Source organism: Sylvia atricapilla, unplaced genomic scaffold (genome assembly GCF_009819655.1).
Source record: "Sylvia atricapilla isolate bSylAtr1 unplaced genomic scaffold, bSylAtr1.pri scaffold_69_arrow_ctg1, whole genome shotgun sequence".
Classification (NCBI taxonomy): domain Eukaryota; kingdom Metazoa; phylum Chordata; class Aves; order Passeriformes; family Sylviidae; genus Sylvia; species Sylvia atricapilla.
Window position 1 is genome coordinate 141,012 of NW_027077156.1, and position 23,628 is coordinate 164,639.

A 23,628-nucleotide genomic window follows, 5' to 3' on the forward strand; every position below is an offset into this window, starting at 1 on the left:
TTCCAAGGAAAAAGGCGAAAACTACATAATCTTCACTCTTTACCTCACTGGGGATTTTTTGATTGGTTTGGGGATTTTGGGGGGTGGTTAAAGCAGTTGAGAAGAGCCAAACAACCCCAAAATTGACCCTAAAGAGGGATTTGGGCACGGAATAAATCCTGAAGTATCTGGAATTCTCCCGCTTTCCCACGGGACATTCCAAGCGGGATGGGAATTCACGGGGATCCGCCAAAGATCTTGGAGGTGCCACCAAAGCCAGGAGAACCAACCCTCCACACCCAAGGCACGAAAAATTAAAATAATTCCAGGTTTGGAGATGGAAATATCCCATTTTCTGTAGCGCTAACCGGGAGTTGTCGGATTTGTGGAGCTCTGGAATTCCATGGAGGCGCCAGGAAGGACCAGGCCACCCTTGGGCCACCAGGCCGGGCAGTCCTGGCCAAACCAGCACCTCCAGAGGTCTCCAAAAACATGGATAAACTTGTTTATGGGATTTGCTCAAATCTGGGACAACTCCACCGGGATAAAACCGAGGGAAAAGTTCAGGATGGGTTCCAGGTGGGAATCAAAGGCTCTAGATCCTCATTTTTTCCCTGGATCCTCATTTTTTTTGCCTGGATCCCGTTCCCGGGGCCTGTAGGAACACGACCACCCCGACCCCGATAAAATCCCAAGTTTAAAACCTGGATTTAAGGACGGCTCCTCAATTTCCCAGCCCCAAACAGGTTCCAGCTGCTCCAATCCAGATCAACTTCACCGGGATAAAACTGGAGCCAAGGGAAGAGCTCAAGATGGTCCCCAGAGAGGAATCAGAGACTCTGGATCCTCCTTTTTCCCTGGATCCCGTTCCTGGAGCGTGTAGGAACACGACCGCGCCGGCCCAAATAAAATCCTAGGTTTAAAAACTGGATTTGGGGGCGGCTCCTCAATTTCCCAGCTCAAACGGATTCCGGTCCCAACCCTCTTGCTCCAATCCAGATCAACTTCACCAGGCCAGGACTTCAGGATGGGTTCCAGGGAGGGATCCGAGGCTCTGGATCTCCTTTTTTCCCTGGATCCCATTCCTGGTGTGAACACCATTCCCTGAGCCCACGAAAACCCCACATTTCAAAGGGGGTTTAAGGGTTTCTCCATTTCCCAGCTCTCCCAGATCCCGGTCCCAGCCCTCCTGCTCCAGTCTGGGATAAACCGGATCCAAGGGAGGATCCAGAGGCTCTGGACCTTCACCTTTCCCCGGATCTCATTCCCAGACCGTGCAGGAACGCCGCGACCCCTCCAAAACCCCAAAACCTTTAAAGGATGCTTTAAGGACGGCTTCTCCATCTCCCAGAGTCCCAAATCCTCCTGGGAAAACCAAACCCAATTTCCCCGGCTTTAATCATCGTGCCTCGCTTTGTCTCCAAGCCTTTTCTTTGCCTTTCTATCCCTTTCCTCTTCCATTTATTTTCTTTTTTTTTTTTTCCCCTTTCTCTCTCTATTTTTTATTTTCTTTTTTTGTGCTAAACCTGTAAAAGGCGCCGGGCTGGGAGTTCATTTGGAGCTGATAAAACCACGACAGCGCCGGGCCCGGCCGCAATTTCCCTTCCAGGGCTGTCTCCGAAAACATAAAAAAACCCCCTCGTCCACACGCAGAATGCAAAGAAGCTCCGAGTGCATTGGGAGGAAAAGAAAAAAAAAACAAAAAAAAACCCCACATGGAAGACGAGAAGGGCGGGCGGCGCTGGGAGCGGGGAGAGAGAGCTGCAGATCAATCATTTATAATTAACAAAAATCCGATTGGGGCTTTAAATAGAGATCAATGAGCGGCGGGCTGAGTGGATTGCGAGGATGTATTCACCTTCTCGTAACTCTCCTCGCGAGCTGTCACACCTCCCGAACCCCCATTTGTTTTGTTAACAAAGCTTCAGGGGGCGCCGGGCTCTCATTGAAATTTCATTAATCTAATGGAGTAAAGTCCTGGAGAAGGGGGGGGAGAAAAAAAGGAAAAAAAAAAAAAAAAAAAAAAGAAAAGGAAAAAAAAAAAAATCAAATTCTCGTTGGGCGAGATGGTACCTGGGAAAGATAACCTCTGGTTGAACTCCCCGCCTCGGCGGGCTCTGCCATCAGTCTGGGAGCAGACAGCAGCGGGATGATTGCAGCCACCGGCCGCAGATCCTTCTTCTGCTGCTGCCGCTGCTGCTGCGGCTCCTGCAGCCCCCCCGAGCCCGGCCCACAGCCCCCCGGGCTGAGCCCCGGCGCCGCCGGCCACGCGCTGGGACCGGGGTCACGGCTGGGACAGGGTCAGGGATAAAATCATCCCGGGATTGGGTTTGGAACTGCTCCGGGGTCACGGCTGGGACAGGGTCAGGGATAAAATCGTCCCGGGATTGGAACTGCTCCGGGGTCGTGGATGGGACAGGGTCAGGGATAAAATCATCCCGGGATTGGGTTTGGAACTGCTCCGGGGTCACGGCTGGGACAGGGTCAGGGATAAAATCATCCCGGGATTGGGTTTGGAACTGAGCAAGGTCACAGCTGGGACAGGGTCAGGGATAAAATCATCCTGGGATGGGGTTTGGAACTGCTGCGGGGTCACGGCTGGGACAGGGTCAGGGATAAAATCGTCCCGGGATTGGAACTGCTCTGGGGTCGTGGATGGGACAGGGTCAGGGATAAAATCATCCTGGGATGGGGAGTTTGGAACTGCTGCGGGGTCACGGCTGGGACGGGGTCAGGGATAAAATCATCCCGGGATTGGGTTTGGAACGGAGCAAGGTCACGGCTGGGACAGGGTCAGGGATAAAATCACCTTAAGATTCATTCTGGAAGTGCTGCAGGGTCACAGCTGGGACTAGAATGGGGTCAAGTCTAAAATCATCATCCCGGGTTTGGGTCTGGAACTGCAGCAGGGTCACAGCTGGAAATGGGACAGGGGTTTGGGTCTAAAATCACCCTGGGGTCGGTTCTGGATTCACCTTGGGCTCAGTTCTGGAACTGGACACATCCCAGGTGTCCCCTCACGGAATCCCAGAGCTGCTGAGGTTGGAAAATTCCTCCAAGGTCAAGTCCAAACTTCAGCCCAGCACTGTCACAGGATCATGGAACAGTTTTGGTGGGATGGGACCTCAAAGCCCATCCAGGGACACCTCACCCTTCCCCAGGGCGCTCCAAACCCTGTCCAGCCTGGCCTGGGACACTTCCAGGGATCTGAGGTAGCTTCTCTGGGAATCGTGCCACCTCCCCGTGTCCCCACTCACTCACGTCCCCAAGTGCCACCTCCCTTCAAATCCCTCCAGCACGGCCCTGGAAACTGCAAACAGGAGGATCTTTTTTTGGGCATTCCTCTCTCCAGCTAAAAATCCCAAACTTTTCTTCTCTTCCCCATGCACTTCAACCCTCAGCTTCTCACGAGACCCTCGGGGATTCTGAGGAGGTTTCCAAGGCAAGATCTGGTTTCAAGGGAAAACTGGAGGGTTATTTTTTCTCCTGGAAACCTCCTCGTTCCTCCCGCTGCTGGATCCGTGACCTTCCCAGCAGCTCCCGCTAATTTTTCGGGGGTGTTGTATTCGGAATATTCCAGGAATCCCAACAACTGGAGTCAGTAACACGGCCACAGGAGACTCTCAACTTTCACTTCACGCTCCCGGCAAATCCCTGCTCTTTCCCCGGCTGTGGGAAAGAGCAGGAAACTTGAGTCCGAGCGAGGAAAGGCCATTAAAAATAAAAAAAAAAAGGAGGGAAATCTCACGGGTTTCTCAATGCCTGGCACCGCGGGAAGGACGGGAATTTTGGGGGAAAACTCCGGGAATTTGAGTGGAGGGCGATAAAGCTGAGCACAGACACCTGCACGGCCCAATTCCGCTCCAGCGGCGGCAGTTATGGCAAAAACTCTGCTCGATTTATTGGGGAAATGAAACCGCCCGTTTCCCCCGCTCGGAAATCCAGGTGGCGGATAAAATCCAGCTGCGGATTTTATTTGGGATAATCCCCGGCAGTGCCAGCTGTGCAGCGCGGTGCCGAGGCCTTGGACACAGCCCCAAATCCTGCCTTGATTTCCCAATTAAAGGAGCCCCCTGGTCCCACAGAAATCCGGGAAATCAGACCTGGAATATCCCGGTTAAATCCATTTTATATTCCTGGTGGGGTCACGGTGACGGGTCCCAGTTTGTCCCCACACCAGTCCCACGGTGGTGGCACTGAGGGGACACAGAAGATCCAGATCCTCCTCAGGACATCCCTGTGTCATTTTTTGGGGCTTTTTCCCCTCCTCTCCTGCCTGTCCTCCAAGGTTTTTTCCTCCTCCAGTCCTGAAGTTTCCAAGTTTTCCCATCTCCAGCTCTGCCCGTGGTGGGTGGAGAGGGACGAATCCCGGGAAAAACGGGATCAGCGATTCCATGGGATCCCCATCTCCTTCCCCCACTCCACAGGAACCTGGATTTGTGTTCCCTCACAAGATGGGACTTCCCCCAGGGATGGAATTCCCGGGGGATCCCTAGCTGCTGCATCCCTGGAATTGTCCTGGGACACGGATAATGGGAAGTGTCCCTGGATGGTGCTGGAGGGATTTTAATGTCCCATCCATCCCAAAGCATTCCAGGATTCTGGAATGTTCTCCTGGCCCACCCCAAGTCCCTCCTTCCAGCTCCAGACCACGATCCTGCTAGAGAACACAGGACTGGATGGAAAAAAAGCTGGAAAAACCTCAAATGGAGGAAGGAGGAGTGGGAGGGCAGCCAGGACAGAGTGACCCTGCCAGGACAAATGGACACGGCCAGGACAGAGTGACCCCGCTGGACAGAGTGACCCTGCTGGACAAATGGACACGGCCGGGCCGGGAGGGGCTGATCCAGTGAATCCCAGCCTGGAACTTTCCCAGGAGTGAAAACGGGGAATTTTGGCTCATTAGCACTGATTTCCCCATGGCCACAAGCCCCAAAAATTCCAAATTGCTTCTGGGGAGAGACAACAGAATTCCCAGAGCATCCAGGGAGGATGGAGTGAGGAACGAGCATCAGGAACTAGGGATCCAGGGAGATGGCAACACCGAGCCAGGAAAAGAGGGAATTTTGGAGCTGGTGCTCACCCTGGTATCCCACAGATATCCCACTGGTATCCCACTGGTATCCCACATTCTCAACCCTCTACTTTCTCTGGAAATCCCCTCTTGGCCCCACCCTGACCACAGGTATCCCAAATTCCCACCCTGACCACGTCAATCCCAAATTCCCAACCCCTCGGTTTCCCCTGGACCTTTCCTCTTGGCCCCACCCTGACCACGTCAATCCCAAATTCCCAACCCCTCGGTTTCCCCTGGACCTTTCCTCTTGGCCCCATCCTGACCACGGCAATCCCAAATTCCCACCCTGACCACAGATATCCCGAATTCCGACCCTGACCACGGCAATCCCAAATTCCCACCCTGACCACAGATATCCCGAATTCCCACCCTGACCACGGCAATCCCAAATTCCCACCCTGATCACAGATATCCCACATTCCCACCCCCTCTGGGCCCTTCCCACACGGCCCCACCTGCGGATTCCCCTCCTGTCCTCCCGTTTATCCCGTTCCAGCCCCGCTCCAGAACCGCCTCTCCCTTCCTGAGCCAGCCGGGATAAAGGACGAGCAGGCAGAGAAGAGAAATCTCCTCCACAGAATATTCCAGACAGGATAAAAAAAAAAAAATCTTAAAATTCTTTTTTTTTTTTTTTTTTTTTTTAAAGCGCGGCACCTTTTTGGGGATCCGTGTGGGAGCAGGGATGGGAGGAAATCTGGGAACGGATGGGAGAGGCGCCGATTCCAAACACGCACACGGACGAGCCTTGGGGGAATTGGGTGAACTTTTGAACCAGAGCTGCGGAGAGACAGAGCCGAGAGCCTGTTCCCACTTTAATAAACAATTCCCTCTCTTTCTTTTTTTTTTTACTTTTTTTTTTTCTCTCCTCAATTAATTAAGGTTTGGGAAGGAAAAAAAAAAAAAGAAAGAAAGGAAAAAAAAAAAATGGCAGGAGAGGAGTAATGGAGCGGGCGGCGCGTTCCTTACAGATGGATCCTACCTTTGGCTGCTTATTAAATCTCTGCATGATTGCGCTGCAGAAAATTAATCGCATTGTTTTCCCTGTTTTTTTTTTTTTTTTTTTCCGAGGGCTCTGCAAACAGCTCGGCTGCTGCTCCCTGCCCCCATTCCCGCACGGAAAACGAGACCGGGATCGGCGGGTTGGCTCCAGGGGTTCTCATTCCGGGGGTTTGGGGGGAGATTTGGGGGTTTGGGGGTTTGGGTGAGGAGGGGAAATGGGGAAGGGGTTGGGAGAAAAGTGTGGGGAGATGGGATGGGAGGAGGATGGAGGTCACTGGGGTGTTGGGGATGGAGCCCAGCTCCAGCCTCCTCTTCCTCCTCTTCCTCCTCTTCCTCCTCTTCCTCCTCCTGGGCCTCATCCTCATCCTGATCTTCATTCTGATCCTCAGCCTCTTCCTCCTCCTCCTGGTCCTCGCTCTGATCCTCGTTCTGATCCTGATCCTAATCTTCATCCTGATCCTCAGCTTCCTCCCCTTCATCCTCCTCCTAATCCTGGTCCTCACTCCGATCCTCATCCTGATCCTAATCTTCATCTTCATCCTGATCCTCAGCTTCCTCCTCCTCTTCCTCCTCCTCCTCCTGGTTCTTACCCTGATTCTCATCCTCCTCCCAATCTTCATCCTGACCCTCCTCCTCCTCCCACTTCCAAAGGCAGCCCCACAAATCCCGAGCTCCCAGTCTGAGCCCCAAACTGGGATATGGGATGAGGATCAATCCACCCCGAGGCCTCTGGGTTTGTGTTCCCGTTGCCTGGAGTCGGCTGAGCGCTTCCAGGCCTTTGGAATTCCCAGCCAGGCCCTTTGGACACCAAAAACTGGGAAAACAACGGCTGGGAGTGAGGGGAAACCCCTCTGAGCTCCCTTGGAGAGGGACGGGGCGCAGCGTTATTCCCAAAATAACTCCTGTAGCAATCCCAGGAATTTCCCCAGTTCAAAAAGGTGGATTGAGCCTGGTCTGGGATACGGGGAGAGCTGGGGGTGGCCAGGAAGGGAAATGGGAAAGGAGAAAGGGAAAGGGGAAAGAGAATCCTTCCCCATCCCTCTTTTCCCACCTCTCGTTTCCTTTTCCCTACCCCTCTTCTCCCCATCCTTCTTTCCCTTCCCTACTTCCTTTTTCTTTTCCCATCCTTATTTCCCACCCCTCTTTTCCTTCCCAATCCCTCTTTTCCTTCTCCATCCCTCTTTTCTCATCCCTCATTTTCGTTTCCCATCTGGCCTTTTCCTTCCCCATTCCTCTTTTCCTTTCCCATCCCTCCCAACCCTTGAAACGACCACCCCAAAACACCCAAAACCTCCCTGGGAACAACTGAACCAACAGCCCAAACCCATCCCAGACACAAAAAACCCCCTAAAAAACTCCCTCTGCCACAATCCCGCGACTCAGGGGTAAAAACCCGGGAAGAGGCATCCAGGGATGATCCCGGGATGATCCCAGGGTGATCCCAGGGTGATCCCAGGGTGTTGCCGTGGCGGCCAGCCCTCAAAACAACCACCCCGAAACATCAAAACTCCCTTCAGAACAACCAAACCAACACCCCAAACACAAAAAAACCCCTAAAAAACTCCATCTGCTGCAATCCCGCGACTTGGGGGTAAAAACCTGGGAAGAGGCATCCAGGGATGGTCCAGGGATGATCCTTGGGATGATCCCAGAGCGTTGCCATGGCTGCCAACCCTTGAAACGACTACCCCAAAACACCAAAACTCCCCTCAGAACACCCAAACCAACACCCCAAACACACAAAAAAACCCGTAAAAAACTCCGTCTGCCGCAATCCCGCGACTTGGGGGTAAAAACCCGGGAAGAGGCATCCAGGGATGGTCCAGGGATGATCCCAGAGTGATCCCAGAGCGTTGCCATGGCTGCCATCCCTCTCAACCCTTGAAACGACCACCCCAAAATCTCCCTCAGAGCACCCCAAACCCATCCCAGACACAAAAAACCCCCCTAAAAAACTCCGTCTGCCGCAATCCTGCGGCTCGGGGGTAAAAACCCGGGAAGAGGCATCCAGGGATGGTCCAGGGATGATCCCGGGATGATCCCGGGCCGTTGCCATGGCTGCGGGGTGACCCCTCGGCACCAGCCGGGGCCACCGGGGTCATCCCGCGACCGCTCCGACCCGCGGGGTGAAAAGTTCAGGCAGCGCAGGAAAAACCAATACACGGCCCCGCCGGAGCCGCTTCCCGATTTATTTCCATTCCCAGCAAGCCATGCATAGAAAATCCAGATAAATCCCATTCAGCTCCGCCGGGGGACCCGACACCCAATGGATGCAAACAGATGTCCGCAGGGGAGCGGGGAGGGGCCCGGCCTGCCTTTAATATTTATTAATAATTCCCATTAATTCCGCCCCTTCGCGAAACGAAACAAGAAAAAAAAATTCCTTTTGTTGGTTAAAAAAACCGGTTTTTAATTCCGAGCCGTCCCCTGCGGAATTTTTATTTTTTAAGGGGGGGTGTTGGGTTGTTTTTTTGGGGTTTTGTTTTTTCCTCCTCCCCTCTGCGCTCTTTCCCAATCTGGTGTCAAATTAGGGGAGATAATGAGTATTTACAGCGCCGTTAGCGCCCCGATTTATATCCCGATTTATTTCCCTGCCTTCCTCCTGACCGATGGATAAATCCCGGTGATATCCCGGCCTGTTTTTTTTTTTTTCCCCGTTGTTTTAAATGTATATTATAAAATCCGCCTTTTTGGCTGTATAATTAATAACTTTGTGGTAAAGATACAAGTTTTTTTATTATTATTTCTGCTATTAATAAAGAAAATTAGGCAGAGTGCTAGTAGTGGATAGAGTAGTCGCTTGAACTGTTTGTTGGGTCAAAATAACATCCAATAAACATGTAAAAAACCCCTGCTATTGATAAAACACGTTTAAAACTATTTGACCAAAATAACATCCAGTGAACGTGCAAAAAACCCCAACTATTGATATTAAAAAATGCTTAAAACTGTGCATTTAACCAAAATAACATCCAATAAACATGTTAAAAAAATCCCAATGCTATTGATATAAAAATAATATGCTTAAAACTCTCCATTTGACCAAAATAACATTCAATAAACATGTTTAAAAACCTCCTGCTATTGATAAAATATTCTTAAAACTGTTTGGTCAAAATAACATCCGATAAACATGTAAAGAAGACCCTGCTATTGATATTAAAAATATGTTTAAAAACTCTCTGTTTGACCAAAATAACATCCACAAACATGTTAAAAAAAAAAAAAAAAAAAAAAAAAAAAAAAAAAAAAAAAAACCAAAAAAACCAAACCTGCTGTTGTTATATCAAATATCAGCATCTGCCATCCGAAAAAAGTCTGACCCAAAGCCCGAACTGGAAGTGATAATGAAAACACGGCCAAAAAAACAAAAAAACAACACTTGAGTTCTAACAAAAGCAAACCCAAAGACTGAACAGTTCCTGGAATATGGAATTAGATTGTGGGGAAAAAAAATAAAAATCAATATTCAAAGGGTTGATACAACAGAAAGAGTATTTAAAAAGAAATAAATTCTAAAAAGCCTCTGAAATAGCAGGTTGTGTGGTACTTTCCTTTTTGTTTGATTTGTTTCCTAATTGTCTTAATTTATTATTATTACTATTATTATTATTATTATTATTATTATTATTATTATTATTATTAAAACCAATTTTCTTAAAATTTAGCAGAAAAGTGAAAATTTTGGGGTGTTTTTTCCCCCTTTCCCTCGTTTCTCCTTCGGGAGAAGCTGCCACGAGGCGGCCACGAGGTGGCTCCTGGAGCCCTGGAAGAAAATCCGGAATATTCCGAAGGGAAAATGGGAATTTCTCGGAGCGGAGGGGTTGGGATGAGGCGACCCCGGGGGGGATTTATTGCCAAAATTTCCTCGTTTTTTTATTGCAGGATGATGGAAAGGGACAAACAGAAAATCTGAGGTATTATTTAATAAATATATTATAAAAAAAAAAAAAAAAAAAAAAAAAGAGAGAGAGAAAAAATTCCTTGGAAAATGATTTTTTTAAAAAGCGACGATGGAAAGGGAAAAGCAGAAAATCTGGGGTATTACTTAATAAATATTAAAAAAAAAAAAAAAGAGAGGAAAAAATTCCTTGGAAATTTTTTTTTTAAAGTGATAATGGAAAGGGAAAAAGCAGAAAATCTGGGATATTATTTAACAGTTATTTTTAAGAAAAGGTACCCAAAATTCTCTGGAAAATGGGATATTTGTGGCTTTTTTAAAAGGGATGATGGAAGGGAAAAGCAGAAAAGCTGGGTTATTATTTAATAAATATATTTTTAAAAAATTATGTTCAAAATTCTCTGGAAAATGGGATTTTGTAGCTTTTTTTAAGGGATGAGGGAAGGGAAAAAGCAGAAAATCTGGGATATTATTTAACAAATAATTTTTTAAAAAGAAAGGTACAAAAAAATTCCCTGGAAAAGGGGATTTTTGTGGGGCTTTTTAAAAAGAGATGACAGAAGGGAGAAGCAGAAAATCTGGGATATTATTTAACAAATACATTTTAAAAACGGTGCCCAAAATTCCCAGGAAAAAAAAGGGACAATGGAAGGGGAAAAGCAGAAAATCTGGGATATTATTTTAAAAAAATAAAACTCAGCTCGGTGCACCAAAATTCCCTGGAAAAAATAAAACAAAACAGAACAAGAAAAAAGGGATTTTTCCTGTGGCTGCACAGCAAAATAATCCTAAAAATCAATTTTTCTTTGATTATTCCCGAGTGGGGAAAACTCGGAAGCGGGAAAAGAGGGAAAATGGGAAAGGCAGAGATTGAAGGGAGGGCCTGGATCCAATGCCAAAGGGAGAATTTGGGAATTTGGTGTTGGAAAAGGAACCCTGGAGCTGTGGGAGGATAAAATTCCCAGGAATTCCTGCAGCTTTTTTAGGGAAAATTCTCCAGGTTGTTCCTAAAATTCCTTTAAGTGAAGGAAAATCTCAATGCCACCTGAATTCCCACCTTGAATTCCCACCTCAAATCCCCTCCAAATTCCCAGTTTTTCTGTTTTGCCAAGTGAAAACAGCAGGAAAAACAAGAAGTAAAGAATGAAATCAGAATTAATTTGTTTTTTCCTCTTTTTTTTGCTCTTTGGGAGCTGCTTTCTGATCACGGATCGATAATTTTCCAATCATGGCCCTCGGCTTTCCTTCCTCCAGGGGAAAAAAAAAAAAAAAAGTGGGAAAGAAATTAAAATCCCTTTTCCCAAATTCCCAAATTCTCGCCCCAAATTGGAGTTGGGTGGAATTCAACTTTGGGATTTCCTCAGGGAGCAATTCCAGGGTCATGGGGGGCGCTGAAATGTCGGGATCAGATTTGGGATTTATCCCGGGATTTATTCCCAGGGTTTGGCCCGGCCCAGCTCAGGGAATCTTCAAATGATGATTTAATAAAAAGCGGGAATATCAAAGGGAAAAATTATTGGGATAAAAAAGGTAATTATTGACCCTGAATGTGAAGGGATAGTCCCAATATTCCCAGTGATCCAGGGCAGGGAATTCATGAGGGAATTTGGGTTTTTTTACTCCTCAAGGAGTAAAAAAGGAGGGAATTAAACAATTCCAGGAGCTCCATTTCTCCAAGAGCCTCATTCCCATCATCCCCGTCACAAATCCCGGCCCCAAATCCCATTCCGTGATTTCAGCTGAGCCTCAGCTCCCAAAAACATCTGAAAATCCAAAATTCTGTCCCTGATTCCCGTGTTTTGGGAGCTGCTTTTCAATTCTTTTTATCGTTTGGGGTTTTTTTTCCGCACAAAAGGAAGGATAAATCTTTAAAAATCAGGATATGGAGATTCCCAGACCTTTCCAGGCTCTGCTTGGATAAAAAGGGGGAAATTGCTGGTATTCCAAAAATTAAATAATGGGTAAAATAAAATTAAATTTGTCTTCTTATCCCACTGTTTTCTCTCCCAAGATCCGCAAGAAAATTAGATTTATGGGATTTTTATGGACTGGATTTGGACTTTTCCAGCTGTTCCCAGTATCCCAGGAAGAAGGGATATCTCAGGGCCATGGATTCACTCATCCCAACTGGAATTTGGGGAATCAACTGCCAGGAGAAATCCTGGGAATTGGCACTAATTTAGGGGGAAAACCGTGGAGAAAAGGGATTAAAATCCCCTAAAATCCCCTAAAATTCCCTAAAATCCCATCAAATCCCATCCAATCCCATCCAATCCCAGGCTCCTCATGGGGAACCTGCTCCAGGTTTTTCCTGAGGGTGACAAACGCGGGGAGATTTTTCCCTCTCAGGGTTGGGAATGTGCAAGTCCAGGGGCCAGGATCTGGAGCATTTAAATCCCGGGATTTATTTCGGATCCCACACAGCAATTCCCAGCTTCTCTTCCCGGTTTTATGGGTTCAAAAAATATAAATAAAACACACGTTCAGAAAAAGAGCGGAAAAGTCCCGGAATTTGGGACGTGGGGTGAATAAATCAGGGAGGGAATCAGAGTGGGGGGAATTCCTGATGGGGAAACATTCCCTGCAGGATTTTCATGGTTTTTTTTTTTTTTTTAGGGAAAAAGAGCGGCAGGGTTTGGAAACGGGGATGGAGGAAAAGAGGGATGGGGAAGGAAGGGCTGGGATTGGGATTGGGGTCAGGCTGGGATTGGGATCAGGATCAGGATTGGGATTAGGATCAGGGCTGAGATCAGGATTGAGGTCAGGCCAGGATTGGGATTAGGATCAGGGCTGGAATTGGGGTCAGGGTCAGGGCCAGGATTGGGATTGGGGTCAAGGCCGGGATCGGGGTCAGGGCTGGGGTCAGGACTGGGGTCAGGGTCAACATTGGGGTCAAGGTCAGGATTGGGATTAGGATCAGGGCTGGAATTGGGGTCAGGGTCAGGGCCAGGATCAGGATTGGGGTCAGGGTCAGGGTTGGGGTCAGGGTCAGGGTCAGTCCCAGGTTTCATTTCCAATGCAGCAGGTCCACCACAAAAGTGCCCAAGAGCAGAGGGAGTGATGGGATTTGGGATTTGGGGTTTGGGGTTTGGGGGTTTGGGATTTGGGGTTTGGGGTTTTGGGTTTGGGATTTGGGGTTTGGGATTTGGGGTTTGGGGTTTGGAGTTTTGGGTTTGGGGTTTGGGTTTGGGATTTGGGATTTGGGGTTTGGGGTTTTGGGATTTGGGGTTTTGGGTTTGGGATTTGGGGTTTGGGATACAGATGGGGATGGAAGGGGAGCAGGAGAGGGAAAGGGAGGATTGAGGTGGAATTGTTTCATTCTCGGTTTGTTTGTCTGGGTGCGGGGAAAGGGAAAAAAGGGGAAAGGGAAAAAGGAAAGAAGGAAAAAAGGGGAATAAAAGTAGGATATTTTGGGGGAGATTTTTGTTAGATTTGTGAGGAGATTTGGGGGAACATTTGGGGAGACATTTGGGGATATTTGTGGGGATTTTTCTGGACATTTGTGGGGACATTTTGGGGGCACTTTTGAGGATATTTGGTCCCTCCCTACCCCAGAGCTTTCCTGGAGAGCTGCTCAAAAAAATCCTATTAAATCCCCCCAAAATTGAGGGTTTCCCCCCACTCCCCATAACCCAGCTGCTTTTTCCCTTTTCCCTCACAAAATTCCTGGGGTGAAAATACAAAATAGTGGGAATTGCATCTCCCACAGTCTCTGATTTTTTTCCCTAAACATCCCCAAGTGTTACAAAATCCTACTAAATCCCCTAAAGATGGAGCAGTTTCCCCACTCCTCACAACCCGGCCGCTGTTCCCTCACAAAATTCCTGAGGGGGGGGCAGAATAAAAAAAAAAAGAAAAAAGTGGGAATTTGCATCTCCCACGCTCCCTAATTTCCATCCAAGGTGACAAGGGAAGAACAAAGTGGGAAAGAAAAAAGACAAAACAAAACCCACAAACCCAACCCCGACCGACGACAACAACAGCAAAAAAAAAAGAAAAAAAAAAAAAATCCCATTACGGGGGGTTTTACCCTTCTGCCAGCAAAAAAAAAAAAAAAGAAAAAAAAATAATAATAAAAAAAATCCCATTAAGGAGCTGTCAGCGCTTAATTCCCGTTTTTTCCTGCGGGGAATCCGCCGCCGCTGCCGTCTCCAAAAGGAGCTGATGGAATTATGGGCTGGTTTTTTGTGTGTTGTGAGGAGTGTGAACAGGAACTGAACCTTGAACTTCATTTCCCCTTTGAACTCGTTACCTTGGGAGCTCGGCCCCCCTCCTCTCCTCCTCCTCTCCCGCTCTCCGCGACCCTTTTATTTTTTATCCTTTTCTCTTTTTTTTTTTTTTTTTTTCTCTTTTTGTTCACCCTCCCTCCCATCCTCCTCCTCCTGCCTCCTCCTCCTTCTCTTCCTTCTCCAAACAAATTTCATCCCGATTATTACCGTCCCCTTTCCCCTTTCTCGGCTCCGAGATGGGATAATTACGGAGCTCAGCTAATTACCTGCGGCTGGGGCCAAGGTGAGCGGGGCTTGGCGTGAACAGGAGCTGAAACCGCCGCCGCCCCGATCCCAATTTGATCCCAATTATCCCGGACGGACTTTTCCATCTTCCCCGTGCCCTCCTCCCCCCTTGCCCTGCCCCGCGGCTGGAGGCTGGGAAATCCATCCCGAGGGGAAAAAAATAATGGGATTGAGGCATTCGTTTTCTGTTTGGGGTTTCCATTTCCATTGCTTTTCCGTTTGGGGTTTCTTTTTTGTGTTTGGGGGGTTATTTTGTGTGTGTTTAGGGTTTTGTTTTGTTGTTTTTTTTTTTTTTTTTTTTTTTCTTTTGGGTTTGTTTGTAATGTTGGGATTTGTTTTCCACTTAGGGTTTGTTTGAATGTTGGGGTTTAATGTTGGGTTTGGTTTTGGTTTTTTTTTCCCATTTGGGGTTTCTTTTCTCTTTGGGATTTTTTTTTCGATGTTGGGGTTTGTTTTCCATTTGGGATTTGTTTGAATGTTGGGGTTTGTTTTAATTTTGGGGTTTCTTTTCTATTTGGGGTTTCTTTTCCATTTGGAGTTTTATTCCCTTTGGGAACGAGAAGATTCAGCTCCATAAATGGAACTGTGGGAATTTAGGGACTCCCCCAACCCCCAATTTCTTCCATCCTGGGAAAAGTGTTTGGGAATTCTGATCTGCCAGGGAATGGGAATTTCCTGTAATTCCTGAGTCAGGACACAAAGATTTGGGGTCCAGGTGGATTTTGGGATTTAGGGTCTGAGCTGATTTTGGGATTTGGGGTCTGAGCTGATTTTGGGATTTGGGGTTTGGGCAGATTTTGGGATTTGGGGTCTGAGCTGATTTTGGGATTTGGGGTTTGGGCAGATTTTGGGATTTGGGCTCTGGGTGGATTTTGGGGATTTGGGGGCGGCTGCAATGGGGACCAGGCTGGATTTTCCTCCCTTCCCCTTGGTGGAATTCCGGAATCCTCAGGGAAGCAGAACAGCCGTGGCCACTGATCCCAAACCTTCCCTGGCAAATCCACGGATTCAGCCTTGGGACAGGGGCTGGGCCTGGCCCCTGGAATCTCCAGGGAATGGGAGGAAATTCCACTTTTGTCCCTCTCCCTCCATCCCCAAATCCCAAAATCCCCCAATCCCATGGGATCATCATCCTCCTTCCAGAGCTCTTGGGTTGGGTTTGGACATCCTGGAAAAGGAGGGAAAGGGAATGACCCAACGCCCGTCGTGTCCCCATCCGGAGTGAATTTCCACCCAAAAAAATTGGAGGGAATTTTTCAGCTGAATTTTTCTTCTGCTTTGCAAGACCTCAAATATCAAATCAAAACGGGTTTGTTCCATTTATCCCAACTCTATTTCCAAAAAAAATAAAATCAGATTGAAATGATTTTGATACGTTGATCCCAATGGGAATTCCAGAAAAAAAATTGCAAATTTAACTGGGTTTGATCCATTTAATCCCAACTCCAATTCCAAAAAAACCCCAAAAATCTTCCATTTCCTGTGGGTTTTTTCCCCCCAAGACTTTCCCTGTTGGGTGGACAAGGGACAATGAATTTTTTTTTTTTTTCCCCTCAAATCAAACGGAATTTTACGGGAATTGCGATGGAGAAAACCCCCAAATTTCCCCAACCTTTGATTTTCCTGGAGAAAAACTCAGTGGAAGGGACCAAAAAAAAAAAAAAAAAAAACACCAAAAAGGGAACAAAATCAAAACTTCGAGGCGAAAACCCCCAAAAAATAACAAAACCGAGCTTCATAAAAATCCCCAAAAAATCACTTAAAAAACGAACCAACGCAGCTCAAGGCCGGCTGCTGAAGGGAATATCCCAGGATTTTCCTGCGGGAAAGATGAAAATTCCCGATGAATTCGCCTCCAAGTGGCCCCGGACAAAGGGCCGGGGGTTGATAAATGGGGATTTGTCACCGCTCGGGGTTAGGCCGGGGTTTGGTCCCGGTTTTATCTGAGCCGGGTAAACAGCTCATTAATCCCGGAGAGACTAAATTAGGTGGGAATGCAAATATCGGGAGGAAATAATGGCAAAGGGGACACCGGGAGGTTAAAAAAAAAAAAAAAAAAAGGTGGAAAATGGGATTGGTTTTATCCGGGATGGAAAAAAAAATAAAAATAAAAGGGATTTGTTTTATCTGGAATAGGGAAAAAAAAAAAAAAAAAAAAGGGATTTAACCGTGAGGAGGGGGGAAAAAATGGGATATGTTTTATTGGGGAAGGGGGAAAATGGGATTTATTTTATCCAGGAGGGGAAAAAAATGGGATTTATATACCCAGGAGGGGGAAAAAAAAAATTGAGATTTCTTTTATTGAGGAGGTGGGGGGGGAAATCCATTTATTTTATCTGGGAGAAGGAAAATGGGATTTATTTCATTGGAGTAGGGAAAAATGGGATTTATTTTATTGGGAGGGGCAAAAATGGGATTTTTTTTAATTTATTTTTTTAAGTTTTTTTTAATTCAGGAGGAGAAAAATAAAATCAAGGAGAGAAATTCAGGATTTGGAGTTTCGGGATGTCCAAATTAATCCACTGTAGGGAAGCTCTGAGCTCATTCCCTGGAATTTTAGGAATCCAGGAGGGTCGGGATGAGGAAGGTCGGGAATTCGGGCAGATTTCGGGTTTTGGGACACCCAAAATTCTCCTGGGGTGGCCTTTGGGGGAATTTTTTGGGAATTAAAAGGGGAAAGCTGGGATTCAACCCTTAGGGACGGGAAGCTCAACCCCACTTGAATTTTAAAGGATTTTTATGGGTTTGAAGGATTTTGAAGGGTCCTAGAAGGATTTGAAGGCTTTTAAAAAGATTTTAAAGGGTTTTGAAGGATTTTAAGAGATTTTAAAGGATTTTGAGGGGTTTTAAAAGGTTTTAAAGGGTTTTAAAAGGTTTGGAAGGATTTTGAAAGGTTTTAGAGAGTTTGGAACTATTTTTAAGGATTTAAAAGGGTTTCGAAAAGGTTTTTGAGGTTTTCAAAGGAATTGAAGGATTTTACAGAGTTTGGAGCTATTTTTAAAGTTTTTCAATGGTTGGAAGGATTTTAAAACATTTTAAAAGGTTTTGAAGAAATTTTTGAAGGATTTTGGAGAGTTTGGAGCTGTTTTTAAGGATTTTAAAGGGGTTTAAGGGGTTTTGGAGAGTTTTAAGGGGTTTTGAAGACTTTAAAGGGTTTTTAAAGGATTTTAAAGGGTTTTGAAGAGTTTTAATGGTTTTTAAGGATTTTAAAGAGTTTAGAGGGTTTTGAAGAGTTTAAGGGTTTTTTTAAGGATTTTAAAGGATTTTGAAGGGTTTTAAGGGGTTTTTAAGGGTTTTGAAGAGTTTCAAGGGGTTTTTAAAGGACGACACGGGCCCCGTGCCTGCCCCAAGCCTTCCCTGATCCCATCCTTCCCGCACACCTCATGCATCAGGTGTTTATCGGGAATTCCGGAGCTTTTTCCGGCTTTTTTGGAAGGAGTTCAGAGAGCACCGGGAGCTTCCCTCCCTTTCAGTTTGCTCCTCTCGGGGTTCCGGTGCCTCCCGCGCCCTCGAGGCCTCTCCCGATCCTAAAAAAATTGGGCTGGAAAAATCCCAAACCCATCAGTTTCCCGGTTAAAATAAACTTCCCGTTTCTTCTCCCCCCAAATTCCAGGGTTTTGTTTTATGGCTTTGATCCTCTGCTGGAGCGTCTCCTTCAACTGATTAATTAGGAATTAATTAAGGACTGGCCGGGAGGTGTTTGGGGGGATTTGGGATCTTCCAGAGATTTGGGATGGTTGTCTCCAGGGGGAGATATCCCTGTCCACGGCACGGGGTTGGAATTGGGGGTTTTTTAGGGTTTTTCCGACCCCACAAAACATTTTGGGGTTCCTGAGTCAAACCACCCGGAGCCCGCAGGAGGATTTGAAGGATATAAACTGGATCCAGTGGATAAAATTCCTTAAATCCCTGTCGATCCTTCCCTCCTGCACCTCTTGGGTCTGCCAAAAGTTCTTTGGGATTATCCAGGCCAGGAAAATGAGGGAAAATCCCTCAAAAAACTGCCCAAACCCAGCGGTTTCCTGGTGGGGAAGGGCCACAGTGAGGGGAAAAAACCGACCCAAATCATCAATCTCAACCCCAAATCGTCAATCCCGACCCCAAATCATCAAACCCGAGCCCAAATCATCAATCCCAAACCCAAATCAATCCTGAGTCCAAAACTTTAATCCCAACCCCAGAACTTTAATCTGACCCCCAAATCAATCCCAAGCCTAAATCACTTCCAAACCCAGAACTTTAATCCCGAACCCTAATCGATCCCGATGGATGGGATGTGTCTTGGGGTTGGTTGGGGTGTGTCTGTGGGATTTTTTGGGATATGTTTTGGGATGGGATTGGGGGATGTTTCTGTGGGGTAGGATTGGTTTGGGATGTGTCTGGGGGAGGATTTGGGGTTTGGGGGAGGATTTGGGGTTTGGGGTCGTTTTTTGGGGTTTGGGGAATCAAACGAGAGGAAGAAGCGGCGCCCGCGCGCGTTCCTGCCGGGCACATTCCCAAAACGTTCCCAAAATCCCGTTCCCAAATCCCATTCCCAAATCCCATTCCCCAAATCCCGTTCCCAAAATCCCGTTCCCAAAGCGCGTTCCCGACGATCATTCCCGGGCGCGTTCCCGCTCCGCGCGTTCCCTCGCGGCCCCACACGGGGGCGCTGCAGAATTCCGGAGAGACCGCGGGACCCCAAACGCACCGAAATCCCCCAAAATAGACCTAAAAACACCCAAATCATCCAAAAACACCCTAAAAACTACCCAAATCATCAAAACCAGACCCCAAATAGACCCTAAAACCACCAAAATCCCTCCAGACCCTAAAACTACCTAAATCATCCAAAATAGACCCAAAATAGACCCCCAACCCACCAAAATCCCCCCAAATAGACCCTAAAAACACCTAAATCATCCAAAAAAGAACCATATAGAGCAAACTCACACCAAATCCCCCCAAATAGACCCTAAAACCACCAAATCCTCCCAAACAGACCCTAAAACCACCAAAATCCCCACAAATAGACCCCAAATAACCAAATTCATCAAAATCCCCCCAAATAAACTCTAAAACCACCAAAATCACCTCATAAGACCCCAAAATCCCCCAGTACACAAAACAATCCCTCCAAGAGACCCTACAAACACCACAACAGACCCCAAATAGACTCAAAACCCACAAAAATCACCCCAAAGAGACCCCCAGATTCACCAAACAGACCCCACGGATCCCCAAAACCCCAAATCCACCCAAACAGATCCCGAGAACCCCTGAACGATCCCAAATAATGCAAATACCCCCAAAAAGGCCCCAACAGACATGGAGAGACCCCCAAGACACACGGAGCCCCCCAAATATTCACTGACACCCCAAAAATTCCGGTGGCACCCCAAAATATCCCCCGAGACACACCAGACACGCCTCAATGTTCGCTGACAACCCGAAATGTCAACCCACAGCCCCAAAAATCCACGGGCACTCCCCCAAAACCACCCCAAAAATCCACAGACGGCCCCAAAACCCTCAAATAAACACGGGCACACCCCAATATTCACCGATAGTCCCAAAAATCCACAGATGGCCCCCCAAAATCCCCCAGTAAACACGGGCCACCCAATAACCGATAGTCCCAAAAATCCACAGACGGCCCCAAAACCCTCAATACACACAGGCACACCCCAATATTCACCGACAGCCCCAAAAATCCATGGACACTCCCACAAAAACACCCCAAAATACACAGATAGCCCCAAAATCCCCCAAAACATGGGCAACCCCAATATTCGGTGAGCAAAGGGAACAGGAATCTCCAAAGGGACTGAGCAGAATCCAAAGGGATAAACCAGTGTCCCAAGGGTATAAGTGGTGTCCAAAGGAAATGGAGTGATATCCAAAGGGATACAGCCAGATCCTAAGGGATTAACCCATAACCAAAGGGATAGATCAATATCCGAAGGATAAATCAATATCTGAAGGGATCAATCAATATCCAAAGGGAATAAATCAGTATCCGAAGGGATCGATCAATATCTAAAGGGAATAAATCAATACCCCAAGGGAATAAAACAATATCCAAAGGGAATAAATCAATATCCAAAGGGAATAAATCAATATCCCAAGGGAATAAATCAATATCCAAAGGGAATAAATCAATATCCCAAGGAAATAAAACAACATCCCAAGGGAATAAAACAATATCCAAAGGAAACAGAGGACTATCCCAAGGCGTAAATCAATATCCAAGGGATAAATCCATATCCCAAGGACAGAGCAATGCCTGGAGCTGCCAAATCCAAAAATCCCCAATTCCTAAAACCCTGGAATGCTCCAGGTTGGGAAAGGAGCTCAAATCCCATCCCATTCCCTGCGACACTTCCCGTTATCCCGGGATTTGGACATTCCCAGGGATCCACGACAGCCAGAGCTTCCCTGGGAATCCCATCCCAGCCCCTCCCAGGCAGGAATTTCATCCCAAAATCCCACAAAATCCTTCTTTTCCAGCCCCAAACCTTCCATAAAAACTAACCACCAAACTCCAAAATTGAGGAATTTCCAAGTTTTTAAGCCAAAATCGGTTTGGGGAAGTCTCCCGGAGCCCGGGACACTCGGGAATTGTCTCCAAGGAATCCTGAGTGTTCCAAGATCCCTCAAGACTTCCCATCACTTCCCAGACTCTGGCTCTGTGCAAACATTTGCTCCGGAATGTCTCCGCAGGGAAATCCTCCGGAGCTCACGGCTCATTGAGTAAAGTCATTCCGACCCTCTCCGCGCCTCCGGGGATAACTGGAATGTTCCCGGGTTCCCAGGAGGAATCAGAGCGAGGAAAAAAACCATCCCAGTGGATTTTCCGAATCCAAACTCCTCCGCCTCCAAAATTCCCTCTTTTTTTAATCTGTGAGCATTATCCCAAATCCAATCTGCTCCCGTTAAGCTGGATTTAATCAAGTTGGGAATTCAGGAAGGTGGGAAAAGCACCGGGATTGTCAACATCGTGTCGGAGAGTGGAAAAATCCACGGGAATGGGAAGGGTATTCCCAAAATCCAATTTGTTCAGTTTGGGAAGCCGAAATGTTGCTGCTTTTCCCACAGGGATTTGGGAATTGCAGAATCCAGATTTTCCTGAATCTGAAGTGATGGTTTGAACTTGGAGGTGGATCCACATCCATGGAAAAAAACGGGAATATTGTTGCGCCTCCCAAAAAGGAAGCAAAGAAACAAGTAGGGAAAAAAAAATAATAATAAAAAAAAATCCCTCAACTAAATTAAAAAAAGTCTTGGAAAAATTTCCAGAGAAATCCCAAAATACATGGATCCGATTCCAGTCCCGCACTGCAAAACCATCATTCCCAAAGCATTCCTCATTCCAGCATCAGCATTTCCCAAAAATTCCTCATCCCACACCAATCCTTGAGGAAACACCGTCGGATTCCGGCTCCTCCCGTCTGGAGCACGAGGAGAAACCCTGAATTCCCAAAAAAATCCTCTCCAGAGCAAATCCCTTCAAAGAAACCCAAATTCCAAAGGGTTGGAACAAAGCCTCCTAAAAGTGGGAATTTGAGCTCCCAGGAAGGAAAATTCCCCCAAATCACCCAGGAATTTTGGGAAATCCAGCGTTTTTCCATCACAATCAATCCCAAAAGAAACCAGCACCGAGAAATACCTGGGATTTCAGGAATATTATCCACGATTTTCACATTAGTGGGAATGGATGAAGCACAAAAAAATAAACCAAACCCCAAATCCCCTCGTGAATTATGGATGGAAAACCAAAAAGATTCCGGGTTTCTCTTTGACCTTCTCCAGGAGATAAAATTCCAAGAATTCCGAGAAACACCAGTGATGTTCCAGAAACACGCCCAGAATTCCAAAGAAACTTCCCCAAAAACATTTCCAAACCGTCACCGAACTCACCCTCATCCTGGAATTCTGCTGGGAACGAGGGCTCAGGAATCCGGGAATGGCCGAAATTCCGGCTGGATTTTCATTGGGGCCCTCCTGTCCGTCATACTCATCCTCCCTGGATGGGAAAGGCAAGGAGAAGTTATTTTTTGGGAAAAAAAAATAGGAATTTAGGAATTCCTAACCCCAAATATCCCCACTCGCGTCGTGATCCCGCTTCCTTCTGGTTCTCTCCCAAATCCAAACTCGTTTTTGTGGGATTTAAGGGGTTTTAGGGCAAATCCATCGCTCAGGGAATTCTTGCTGCGAGAACACACAGAAAAAACCTGGGAATGACAATCCTGAGGCCAGAATTCCAGAGGCAAATCCAAATCCTTGTCCCTGCCATAAATCCAGGTGGAAAATAAAGAATTGCATGAAAATGGAGAATTTTCCTGAATTTTAGAGGGAAAATAACCTTGGGAATCCAAGGATAAAAAACATGGATTCCCTACACAATTATAGGGAAAAGAAAAAAACATGGATTAATTGTACAAATTTCCAGGGATAAAGATAAAAATATTTATTCCCTACACAATTTTCCAGGACAAGGATAAAACATGGATTATTGCACAAATTCCAGGGATCAGGATAAAACATGGATTAATTGTACAAATTTCCGGGGATAAGGATAAAAACATAGATTAATTGTACAAGTTTCCAGGGATAGGGATAAAAACATGGATTAATTACACAAATTTCTGGGCACAAACCCACGACTTCCCTCCAAACAAATCCCGAGGGGGGCGCCGACAGGAGCTTTCCTCTCCTCCAATTACCCTCCCGTCGAATTTTCCAGCGAAATTCCCTCCCGCTTTTGATATTTTTCCTGGAGAGGCCACTCAGGGCCAGGTGCGGGAGGACTTGGATGGAAATCGGGCGGCGCTAAAAGATTGTTTTAATTGGATATTTGTTGGGGAACAAAAGCGGGGCCTGATAAGGGAGCGGGGGGCAGCTGCTCCTCACTCAGCGCCCTCCAAACAGCTCCGGGAAGGAATTCCCAGCTGCTCCTTTGTGACAGATTTTGCGGAGTTAATTCGCGTTTTATCGTGAAATGAGGAATAAAACCGTTCACCTGTAAGAAATAAAAGGTGTTTGGGGGGGAACGAGGGGATTTGCAACGGAAAGAAGGGCCCCAAAAGGAACTCCAAAAGGAGATGGGTCTTTTCCGAAAAATGGGATTGCCAACGACCCGGTGATCGACACCTGATGGAAATCTTATCGACTCCGTG

At 46.8% G+C, this 23,628-nt stretch overlaps 1 protein-coding gene across 1 annotated transcript in view; it reads right to left on the reverse strand.

The window, feature by feature from the left end:
* Window positions 1-23,628, reverse strand: part of LOC136375006 (src kinase-associated phosphoprotein 1-like) — an 83,948-nt gene that overhangs the window by 42,810 nt on the left and 17,510 nt on the right. The window contains 2 exon segments of the mRNA XM_066340364.1: window positions 22,370-22,429; window positions 22,432-22,475. Of these exon segments, the coding sequence (XP_066196461.1) occupies window positions 22,370-22,429; window positions 22,432-22,475 (104 nt within the window).